Source organism: Hypanus sabinus, unplaced genomic scaffold (assembly GCF_030144855.1).
Source record: "Hypanus sabinus isolate sHypSab1 unplaced genomic scaffold, sHypSab1.hap1 scaffold_542, whole genome shotgun sequence".
In the NCBI taxonomy this organism is placed as follows: Eukaryota; Metazoa; Chordata; class Chondrichthyes; order Myliobatiformes; family Dasyatidae; genus Hypanus; species Hypanus sabinus.
Genome location: NW_026781403.1, coordinates 86736 through 99363, shown reverse-complemented (window position 1 = coordinate 99363; position 12628 = coordinate 86736). Strand labels below are relative to the sequence as shown.

Below are 12628 nucleotides of genomic sequence, written 5' to 3'. Positions count from 1 at the left end.
AATGACTTGGCACCCACAGCCACTCGTGGCAATAAATTCCACAGATTTACCACCGTCTCACTAAAGTAATTTCTCCGCATCTCTGTTCTAAATGGATGTCCTTCAATCCTGAAGTCATGCCCTCTTGTCCTAGACTCCCCAACCATTGGAAATAACTTTGCCATATCTAATCTGTTCAGGCCTTTTAACATTTGGAATGTTTTTACAAGGTCCCCCCTCATTCTCCTGAACACCAGGGAATACAGCCCAAGAGCTGCCAGGCATTCCCCATTCAGTAACCTTTTCATTCCTGGAATCATTCTCGTGAATCTTCTCTGAACCCTCTCCAAAGTCAGTATATCCTTTCTAAATTAAGGAGCCCAAAACTGCACACAATACTCCAAGTGTGGTCTCACAAGTGCCTTATACAGCCTCAGCATCACAGCCCTGCTCTTATATTCTATACCTCTAGAAATGAATACCAACATTGCATTTGCCTTCTTCACAACCGACTCAACCTGGAGGTTAACCTTTACGGTATCCTGCACAAGGACTCCCAAGTCTATTTGCATCTCTGCATTTTGAATTCTCTCTCCATCTAAATAATACTCTGCCCATTTACTTCTTCCACCAAAGTGCATGACCATGTATATTCCAACATTGTATTTCATTTGCCACTTCTTTGCCCATTCCCCTAAACTATCTAAGTCTCTGCAGGCTTTCTGTTTCCTCAACACTACCCACTCCTCCACCTATCTCTGTATCATCAGCAAATTTAGCCACAAATCCATTAATCCCATAGTCCACTTCATTGACACACATCATAAAAACCAGTGGTCCCAACACCAACCCCTGTGGAACTCCAATGGTAACTGGCAGCCAGCCAGAATAGGATTTCTTTATCCCCACTCTCTGCTCTCTGCCGATCAACCAGTGCTGCACCCATGCTAGTAAATTCCTTGTATTCCATGGGCTCTTGCTAAGCAGCTTCATGGGCAGCACCTTGTCAAAGGCCTTCGGAAACTCTACAAACGAATTACACATCGATAAACAAAGTGCATAAATTAAATATTCTAGGGTACTAAACAGATCAACCAGTGACACTTTGAATGCAATGCGACAGGGAGTTTAGAAGCCTAGTGTCCTCAGGGAAGAAGCCTTTTCCCATCCAGTCCATTCTTGTTTTTATGCATCAGAGTCTCCTGTCTGGTGGTAGAAAGTGAAAGAGGATGCTGGATGGATGGGTGGGATTCTTGATAATATTAATGGCCCTGCGTATGCAGCACTCCTGATAAATGTCCCTGGTGGATGAAATCAAACCCTGATCAGTGATTATGGCATCGTAAAGCAACTGTGGAAACTGCTACATCACTGTGTTGTCTGTAAACAATCACTTTTGGATCCCCAGGCAGCTGCTGAGGGAGGGAGAAAACTGATTGAAGCAAAGGAGACTGCAAACAGCACTCTGTACCCCTCCTGGTGTTTAACACAGCGAGACAAAGGTGACCTTTTTCTCCTGAGGAAACTGCAAGCTGCCATTTCATTGAAGGACCTTAGTTGGCGGTTCAAGGTCAGATTGTGAATATTAGTCAAAAGATCAGAATCAGGTTTATTATCACTGACCTATCTTGCTAAATTTGATGTTTTGTGGCAGCAGGACAGTGCAAGACACTACAAGTTACAATAACAAATAAATATTTATTTATCTAGCAGAATAGTGAGGCTCATAAATCTCACTGTTAATCAAAAATTTGATGGTGGAGGGGAAGAAGTTATTTCTGAATCATTGACTGGGAGTCTTCAGACTGCCGTACCTTCTCCCCAATGGGAGTAATTGGAAGAGCCATAGCCTGGATGGTGATGACAGACTCCACCTTTGTGAGGCAGTGCTTTTTGAAGACATCCTCAATGATTGGGAGGGTTTATGCCCATATTGGAGCTGAGTCTACGACCCTCTGCAGCCTCTTTCACACCTGTGCAACCTACTTCCTACCCCTGAGGGTGATCAGTGGGGTTGAAATGGATGGGTGGTGGAGAGAGATTAATTTGCAGTGTAATGCTGAGATTGCAGAGTGAACCTGATGGGGCTGTTGTTCATCAGAAGGGTAGAGGATCAGAAACATCTCTCTCTACAGATGCTGCCTGACCCATTGAATCTTTTGAAGCAACGCAAGGGTTGATGGAAGAACTCAGCAGGTCAGACAGCATCTATGGCGGGAAATCGATAGTGAACGTTTCAAGTCGAGACCCTTCAACTGAAATGGTAAGGATTTTTTAAACTTTTATTTCAAACTTGGTGCATCTACAGATTTTTGAATCACTGTTTTAGGAAATGGGCTGTATAGTCAACTGTACTGCACTTATACCCTGACGAACGGCCTCGGCTCGAAACGTCATTTTCGTTCATGAGCTAAGTTACTTCAACATTTTGTGTATGTTGTATTTCTGGAGTTTTGATGAAAAGAAAACTTCCTAGATTTCATAAGTTTTTTCTGAAGCGTGAACTTATCTAGAGTTGCTTTAATTTTAAATATAGTACCACCAACAATGAATGCACTGGGATACGAACCTGCAACTCTCAGCAAGCGCTCACCCGCTGACTTATGGAGGTGGGGGAGGGAGAAAAGCGTGGCTCCTTTGACGCCATTTTTCTTTTTCCACCCTTTGCCTTCAAGTGGACGAGAGTGATGCCAGACGCTGTCCCTAATAGGATACGTCATGACGCAGAAGGCGCTGGCGTGGGTCAGGTGCCCTCCGCAGGAATGTCCTGGAACAGCAAGATGGAAACTTAGCAACCGGGTGGCCCGAGCTTGGCGCTTGCCGTGGCGGAGACGTAGGTCTGCCCCGCACCCGGCGCCCCCTCACATCGCACAGTGGCGAAGGACGGAGAAAGAGGAGCGGGGCTAAAGAAAAACATGACGGAAAACCTGAGACGCGACACCCTCGTCCTCTGAACGGCTCTTTTCTGTGTCCGTGGGCCCTCTGTCGAGGCTTCCGCCGGCCTAAAATTGGTGCTTGCGAAGGGGCGGGGGGAGTGGCCGACGCAGCGTCGGGGTTACGCGAGCCCGGGGCTTTGCGGCCTGGCGTCCACTCCCCCTCGATGGCGCAGGAGGAGCGGATGGAGGTGGACCAGTGCGGCTGCGCGGCGGCCGGCGGGGCAGTGCCGGCTGGTGGCGGGGGTGCACCGGCATTACGCAGGTCCAATAGCGCCCCAATGATCAGCAACATCAGGTAATGGCTGCACTTTAGCCCTTGTACGTGTTAATAGTGGGGGACGTGCACTCTTATTTCTGATATGTCAACAAACAGTACGCTTGCAAGAATTCTACGCGTTAGGGTATGTTTTGGAAGATGGAACTGGCCTATTGTTTGAGATCAGTGAGTAAATAAAATACCAGCATTTGGGTGAAAACTTTTTTCTTTAAAGTAGTCGTTTTATATAAAAACATGCTTATAACTATTGCCAAATATGACGAGAAATTGTTGTTTTGCAGCAGCATTACTGTAAATTACAAAATAATAAATAGTGTAGAAGAAGGATGATATGCCACAGGCAGCTGTGGAGGCCAGGTCATTGGGTATATTTAAGATAGACTCTTAATTAGTCAGGGCATGAAGGAATATGGGGAGAAGTCAGGAGGTTGAGGCTGAGAGGGAAAATGGATCAGCCGTGAGTAGACTCGATGGGCCAAATGGCCTAATTCTGCTCCTATATGGAGGAACCTCAGTGAGGGTAAGATTTACCAGAATTACATATGTATGGTACGATGTAAATGATTGTGGTGATTGTTCTAGGCAAATTTTTCTACAGGGGTGGTTTGCCATTGTCTTCTTCTGGGCAGTGTCTTTACGAGACGGGTGACCCCAGCCATTATCCACACTCTTCAGAGATTGCCTGGTGTCAGCAGCTGCATAACCAGGACAAGTGATATGCACCAACTGCTCCCATAATTTCATGTGGAGGAGGGGGCTAAGTAGGTGTCACACCTTGCCCAAGGGTGACCTGCAGGCCAGCAGAGGGAAGGAGTGCCTTGCACCTCCTTTGGCAGAGACACATTGGCATTCCACCACCCAACAGTGCATATCGTGTGAGGAGTGGTTGATGTTTCGGGCCAAGATCCTTCATCAGGACTGGAAAGGAAGGGAAAAGAAGTCAGACTAAGGTGGGAGGAAGGAGAAGTTGAACAGGTGATAGGTGAAGCCAGGCGAGGGAGGAACGTAAGAAGCTGGGAAGGAATAGGTGAATGAGATGAAGGGCTGAAGAAGGTATCTGATAATAGAGGACAGTGGACCAAGGAATAAAGGGGAGATGGAGTGGGGACCAGAGGGAGGTGATGGGCAGGTAAGAAGAGAAGGGGTAACCAGAATGAGAAATGGAAAAAGAGAGAAGGGTGGGAGGGGGAGAAGCTGCTGGAAATTGGAGAAATTGATGTTCATGCTATCACATTGGAAGCTACCCAGACAGAATATAAGGTGTGGTTCCTTCAACCTGAGAGTGGTGAGGTGAGATGATCCACTTTGATAAAGGGATGAAGACTTTTTTAAATAATGAGAAATTCAAGGATGTTGGCTTTGGTAGTATTGTGTTACAGGCCTGATCTTCCAAGCTATTGAAGGATGGCCTTGGGATAGAGAGGGTTCCACAATGATTCACTGAGTGGTGGGTTGGTTGTATGAGAGGAGAACAAAGAGACAGTGCCTATATTATAATTTTACAGACTGGGAGGTGGTTTAATTGGAATCTTGACACAGATGAGGATGGCATGGAAGTGGTTAGTGTCATGCTTTACAGTGCCAGTGATTGGTGTCCTATTCCCGCCACTATCTGTGAAGAGTTTGACTACGGGGTTTCCCCGTGACTGGGGTTTCTTCCGTGTGCTCCAGTTTCCTCCCATGTTCCAAAGATGTGCGGGTTCAGGTTAGTAAGTTGTGAGTGTGCTATATTGGTGCCAGAAGCCTGATGACACTTGTCAGCTGTCTCTCCCCCCCCCCCCCCACCCCCACCCCGGACTGCATTGGTTGTTGACGCAAGCGACTCATTTCGCTGTATGTTTCAATGTACATGTGACAAGTAAAGTGATGGGTTAGATGTGGGAATTGATATTTCCCCTTCCTTGACAAAACATAAGGGGTTATCCTTTCAGGGCCGAGATGAGAAGAAATTTCATCTCCTGCAGATATTGGACCAAAGAAACAAGGATGTGAGGGAAATTGTCATTGGTGGTGATAGGGCAGGGTTTTCCAACCATCTTTATGCATGAAGTCTTGCCATTAACCTTGTAGCAGGGGAATCAAAATCAGGTTTATTATCACTGAGCTGTTGTGAAATTTGGGTTTTTTTTTTCGGCAGCAGTACAGTGAGATAGATGTCATGTCTTATGAGGCTATAATTGAGCGAGCTAGTGCTTTCCTCTTTGGGAGCAGGAGGATGAAAGATGACTTGATAAAGCCAGAGGCTTTTTTCCCCAAAGTGGCTCATATGAGGATCATAACTTTAAGGTGACTGAAGGCAAGTTTATTTTTTACGCAGAATATGGTGGGTGGGTGTAAAATGCAACTGGGGTGGTGGTAGAGGCAGAAATATTATGGACATAGAAGAGACTGACAATAGAAAAATGGAATTCTATGTGGGAGGCAAGGGTTAAATTGATCTTAGAGTAGGTTAAATGGTCTGGTTAAAAGGCCTGTTGTGTTCCGAGTGCTAGAAGTTTACTTTAAGTTACAGTAAAATATATATTTAAAAGAAAGCCAAATAGTGCAGTGGTGCTCATGGACAGTTCAGAAGATGGCGGAGGAGTGGAAGCTATTATTTAAATGTTGAGTGTGCTGCTGTACCCTCCTCCCTGAGGGCAGTAAGGAGAAGAGGGCGCGTCCTGGATGGCGATGGTCCTTCGTGATGGATGACACCTTCCTGAGTACTGGAGGGGAGGTGAAGTCAGAGCCAGTGTGGGCTATCAGAGAGAAAGTATGAGATCAATTGAAAGAGAATATTTTGTAGGGCTGTAAGGTAATATAGTGTAGGGAAGTGTATTGTCATGCTCTTTGGTAGAAGGAATAAAAGAGTAGACTATTTGCTAAATGGGGAGAAAATTCAGATGTGCAAAAGGATTTGGGAGTCCTTGAGCAAGATTCCCTAAAACTCAATTTACAGGTTGAGTCAGTGAGGAAGGCAAATGCAGCTTGAGCATTCATTTTGAGAGGACTAGAATATAAAAAGCAAGGATCTATCTCTGAGTCTTTATAAGGCATTGTTCTGACCACACACACTTGGTGTAATGTGAGCAGTTTTAGGCCCTTTATCTGAGAGGATATGCTGACATTGCAGAGGATCCAGAGCAAGTTCATGAAGTGATCCCAGGAAAGAAAGATTTAATGTCTGAGGTTAGGGTAGATCTCATTGAAACCTGTCAAATATTGAAAGGCCTAGATAGGGTAGACATGCAGAATGTTTCCTATAGTGGGGGAGTCTAGGACCAGAGGGCACAGCCTCAGAAGGACATCCCTTTAGGACAGAGATGAGAAGCAATTTCTTAAGCCAGAAGGTGGTGAATCAGTGGAATTCATTGCTACGGACAGCTGTGGTGGCCAAGTCAGTGGGTGTATTTAAAGTGGTGGTTGATGAGTTCTTGATTAAACAGGGTGTCAAAGGTTACAGGGAGAAGGCAGGAGAATGGGGTTGAGAGGGATAATAAATCAGCCGTGATGGAATGGCTGTGCAGACTCGATGAGCCACAAGGCCTAATTCTGCTCCTATGTCTTATGGTCTTCTAAATTGTTCAATGTCTTCCTTTGCTCTAATGGTTGTATAATTTGTAGCAACCGTTGCCAAAAGAAAAAAAATATACAAACCCATTTACAGTTGATGTGTTCATCAGTCATACAATGAACTGTTTTTAACAGTCAAAATAGGCTTTCTCCTCTTATGCTGTGTTAGTTCCTGGGGTGGGTGGGGGGGGGGGGTGGCATTACACAGTGCTGTAGCACTTCACCACAGCAGCAGCTGAGAATTTAAATTCAGTCAATAAATTAAAATTAGCTATGTTCCAAAAGTTCTTCAGTGACCTCTGTCCCAACTTCTTATCTGTGTCGTTACTTGTTGCTAACTGGGAGACAATGCTAGGCAGCCCTCTCAAAAAGCACAAGGGTGAACTGGTGATATGTCCAAACAAGGCACATTGCAGAGACCTGAGGACAGAAATCATATTGAGGAATCTAATGCAACTGGAAGGCAGTTTGGTAGTGTAGTGGTTAGCATAACGCTATCACAGCGCTAGCAACCTGTGCTCAACTCCGCTGCTGTCTGTAATCAGTTTGTACATTCTCATGTGACCACATAGGTTTCCTCCCACATCCCAAAGACGTGGTTAAGTAGGTTAATTGATCAAGTTGGTGTAATTGGGCGGTGCCAGCTTATTGAACCGATATGGCCTGTTACCGTGCAGAATCTCTAAATAATAAAAATTTAAATTAATGTTATTTGAGACCACATGTACTTTTGATCCCACAGCCACAACTGGAACCCTAAGAAAAGATCCAGCTTGTTGCCCTGTTCAGGAGACTTTATGAGCATCAAATGCTGTGCCTTGCATGTGACCCTATGGCTCAGGAATTATGCAGCCAATGTGGGTGATTGAATGCCTTGCACTATGTCAATACATTTCCTGTCTATGTTAATGGAAGTTTTGATGTTTGAGCAACACACACAAAATACTGGAGGAACTCGGCAGGCCACGCAGTGTCAATGGAAAAAAATACAGTTGACGTTTTAGGGTAAGACCCTTCGGCAGGACTGGAGGGAAAAAAAGATGAGTAGATTTAAAAGGTGGGGGGGAGTGAAAGAAACACAAGGTGATAGGTGAAACTGGGAGGGGGATAGATGAAGGAAAGAGCTGGGAAGTTGATTGGTGAAAGAGATAGAGGGCTAAAGAAGGGGGAGTCCTATAGGAGAGGAGAGACCATGGAGAAAAAGAATAGTGGGGTGGAGCACCAGAGGGAGGTGATGGGCTGGCAAGGAGATGTGAGAGAGGGAAAAGGGGATGGGGAATGGAGTGGGGGGAGGAAATTACCAGAAGCCCAAGACATCGATGTTCGTGCCATTAGCTGCCCAACTGGAATACAAGGTGGTGGTCCTCTAACCTGAATGTGGCCTCATCACAACGGTAGAGGAGGCCTTGGATTGACATACCTGATTGGAAATGGGAAGTGGATTTAAAATGGGTGGCCACTGGCATATCAGAATGGGAAATGCCAATCACCTGAGTTTCTCTCTCTCTTCCTCCTCGTCTTTTTTTTCTCCAGTCCTGCCAAAGGATCTCGGCCCAAAATGTCAGCTGTACCTTTTTTCCATAGATGCTGCCTGGTCAGCTGAGCTCCTCCAGCATTTTGTGTGTGTTGCTTGGATTTCTAGCATCTTGGCCAAAAATAACCACCTTGAACCTAGTTCCCGGTCTCTAGTCTTGTTGTTTATCAGGCACCATTTGTGCAAACAGGTTGCTTTTAGTGTGTTGAGGGTTCGTGCTTCAATTAGACAAAACCTTCCAAACCTTAACTTCCATCTGTGTCTAAACATAGTTCTCTGCCCATTAGCTTAAAGTTATAATATAAAGTTGTTTGTCAAAGAAAATGTGTCCTTCGTATTTAATTCAGGCTTTTCATAATTCAATATACTTTTTAAAACTCTCCTCTGAACTCCATTTCAAAGAAAATCTGGCTCAGCTGTCTACTCTCTACTCTATTGATCTACACTGCTGTACTGTCTCTCCATCCATGACTGTGTGACGAGGTGCAGCTCAAATCCCATCTATAAATTTGCTGATGACACAACTATGGTGACAAGGAGGCATGCAGGCGTAACAACATATTTCACGACATATGCCAGTGATGTTAAACCTGAATCCGATTCTTCACTGATATTCTCTGGCTCCCTCTTAAACCTCCTCTGATGTTGTCAATTTTTTTTCTGTAGTGTGAGACCCATACAGTTCTTTAGATGTGGCCTACATTGTCTTACTGTTTGAACAGGACCTCCCTGTCAATACTATATCCTCTTCATCTCCATAATCTACCTGTACCAAGGCCACATACTCCTAGATCATTCTATTTCAATACGTTTCTTAGTTTCCTTCAGTGAGTTCAGTTTTATTCTTTCCTGCCATCTTGACACCTGGAGTCATCAACATTATGTGCTGTATTGTATGACGTGTGCATTTATGGTCTTTCCATGACCATGATTGTTCTTGGCAAATTTTTCTGCAGAAGTGGTTTGCCATTGTTTCTTCGGGGCAGTGTCTTCACAAGATGGGTGACCCCAGCCATTACCAATACTCTTAAGAGATTGTCTGCCTGGCATCAGTGGTCGCATAACCAGGACTTATGATGTGCACCAGCTGCTCACCTGGACTATTGCTTACAATTTTGGTCTCCGTATTTTAACATGCTTGAATTAGTGGTGATGTAAAGTAGGGTTTGTGAGCTTGACCCTGAGAACAAAGAGATAGATCTATGAGGAGAGCTTGGGCCAATACTCAGTTTTAAAGAAATGAATGATCTTACTAAGATATATAGAGTGGATGCTAAGAGTATGTTTCCTTTCATGGGGTTATCTTGAAGTAGGTCCATAGTTTCAGAATAAAAAAATCACCCACTTAAGGCAGAAGGGGAGCAATTTCTTCCAATACAGAGCTGAGGCTGAATCAATGTATATATTCCAGAGGGAGGGAATGACAGATATTTGATTACCATACAATATAGGAGCAGAATTAGGCCATTTAGCCCATCAAGCCTGCTTTGAATATCATCCCCCCTCAGCCCCATTCTCATGCCATCTTCTAGTAACCTTTTAAAATCCTTGCTGATCAAGAACCAATCCACTTTAAATGTATCCAAAGACTTGGCCTCTGTGGCCATCTTTGGCAGTGAGTTCCCCAATTTCACCAACATCTGTGTTAAATTCCTCCTCATGTCTGTTCTAAAGGGACATCCTTCTGAGGCTATGCCCTCTCACTGTTGGAAACATTCACTGCATGTCCAGTCTATTTAGCCCTCTCAATATTCGAGAGGTTTCAATGAGATCATGTCTCATTCTTCTAAACTCCAGTGATTAAAGACCCAGAGCCATCAGACCTTCCTCATGTAAAGGGGATTTCTTCTTTTTCTTTGTTACTGTGTATGTAATTGAAAATGGCTTCTTTGTTTTGTTAAAAGTAGGAATGCTTCTTTGTTGCGAGAGTGCTGGGAGCTTGTTTGGGTTAAAATTTACTGATAACGAGAATTGTATTCCTTTGTAAACCAATTGGGATTAATGTTGTTCTTTCTTCTGAGTCTGTAAGCTATTGTTGGCGGGCTTTTGGGGAGATCAGTGCGAGGGGTTGAGAGAGAGAGGACGCGATGCTGTAAACTGGGCGAGGAACGGACCCCAAGCGGGGGTCCAAGGCCAAGAGGTACCCCAAGGAGAGGAGATAAAGCTAGATGTGCTTGGTTGACCACTTCAGATGGTCCTAAGCTGTGAGACGAGGAGTTCGGAGGGGATCGAATGGTGGCCAGAAGACTTCAGTAATTGAGTTCCGACGGTTGTGCACGAAGTGGTTTGGACTTTGATAAGTTTGGAGCCTTTTCTTTATTTTTCGTTCATATATACTGTGTCGTTATTAATCACTTAGTTATACTAATCTTTATAAATTGTACTCATTTAATCGCTTATGGTGTACTATCTGTTTTTGGGTGAGGCGGGGAAATCACACAGCATCCACACCAGCTGATTACCCAGTTTGGCGGGCCGAAGGCTGCTCCCCCTAGACGAGAACGAGCTGAGCGAGCCTGAGGCGACCCGGGGGTTACACTCATTTCAATGCTTAAGAGAAGTTTAGGTGTGGAGGGTTGTTGTCCTAGTGTAGGTCAAAGGGAGTAGGCAGTTTAAATAGTTTTGACATGGATTAGATGGGCTGAAGGGCTGTTTCTATGCTGTACTTCTGTATGTGACTTTGAGGCCCAAAATTGTTCAAAATACTCCAGATACGGTCTGACCATTGCTTTGTATAGCCTCAGCATTACATACTTGTATTTATATTCTAGTCCTCTGGAAATGAATTGTAGGGAAATTGAGGGCAATGAAGGAGAGCAGGAAAGTAGAGTTCAGGCCACTATTATGTTAATATTGAATGGTGACACAGGTTTGGGGAAGATTAGCTAAGTCCTGTTTCTTGTGTTAGCTGTTGTATGTGATACCTTCTGTCAGTGAAAGGCTTCTTTAAGTGGTGACCGGGGCAGTTTGTAATGAAGTGGAAAGATGGAGTAATACATGGCATTTTAAAACTTGTTTATAAAGTAAAGGCTTGTATAACCCTTCCAGACAAGGCTTTTGAATAGACTGGTCTTAGTTAAATGCCTACTGAAGAGTCATGCCAGGCTTGTAGATGAAATGATTTAGATTTCTTTTTTTAATTTAAGATTAGCTTTATTTGTTACATGGACATTGGAGCATACTGTGAAATGTATTGTTTATGTCAAATCAATTCAGCGAGGCTGTGCCGGGGGTGGCTCGCGAGTGTTGCCATCTTCCCAGCACCAACTTATACCCACAAATCTCTAACCTGAACTTGCATCTTGGCTTTCTGTATGGTGGAGAGATGTAATGTTTAAATTAACATTACATTGACATAAAGTTGGAAGTGCATTTTAGTATCCTGATTAGTCTTTGTCAATACACTAAGCTGACCTTTAGTCAGAGTGGCAACTATTGCCCTCATGAGTTGGTTCAAGTCAGGAATCAATCTCCTCAACTCCGCATTCTGCACATTTGTGACTCAAAAAAGGGTTGCATTTTAAGAGTTTCTAAAAGTAAAGATTGTGAAAGGTATTACAAACAGAAGTCTGTGGTTTTTATACAAGAAAGGAGCATGAGACCCTTATTGGGTCTTTGAAGTTATTTCAAAATACAAAGAGTTCAAAGTAAATTCTGGTATCCCAAGTGTGACCCTCAAGTTTAGCCAGCTCGTGTTCGTCTCGGGGTAAACAGCCTCTGGCCCCGCCAAGCTGAGAAATCTCGTTTGTGTGGATACTGTGTAATGTACCGTCCAGTTATAAACCCTCAATGCAAGATATCAAGACAGTAAACCATATGCATTTAATTGATTGAACTTTATGAATCTTAATCTGAATATAGGGTTAGTATTGAAAATAAAAAAGGAAAAGTTCAAGGAAAAGTCAAAGTGCACGTTGAAGCTCACTCATTCGCCATTCTTCCACTCCTCCGAGCGTCGCTGACCTTCAGATCCCATTCCACTCCATCCGGTGGTCTGCCAGCTCTCTCCATTCGTGTCTTCCGTCTTCATCTCTCCTCAACCAGAGAATGCGAAATATCTCCTTCCAGATTCACAAGACAGCAACAATCTTTGATTGGCTAACATTCATACCACAGTCCTGATATCTCCAGCCATAACCCAAACATTGCTGCTACAGAGAAACCGTTACCTCAGCAGTGAACATTACAGAGAAGCCATTTCATTAGCCTTTGCAGTGAAACATTACAAAGAAGCCATTACGTTAGCAGTGAATCCTTACAGTGTGTTACACAAATATTATGTCATTATATACAACCCTAAGGTTCATTTTCCTGCAGGCATACTCGGCAATTCTGAAGAATATTAACTAT

General features: G+C 44.0%; 1 protein-coding gene across 1 annotated transcript in view; it reads left to right on the top strand.

Moving 5' to 3' along the window:
- Positions 1-2741: 2741 nt before the first annotated feature.
- The window catches only part of LOC132389350 (P2R1A-PPP2R2A-interacting phosphatase regulator 1-like), a 60493-nt gene continuing 50606 nt past the window's right edge, over positions 2742-12628 (top strand). Inside the window, exon 1 of the mRNA XM_059961863.1 lies at positions 2742-3210. Within this exon, the coding sequence (XP_059817846.1) occupies positions 3080-3210 (131 nt within the window). The 5' untranslated portion in view covers positions 2742-3079. The remainder of the gene's footprint in view (positions 3211-12628) is intronic.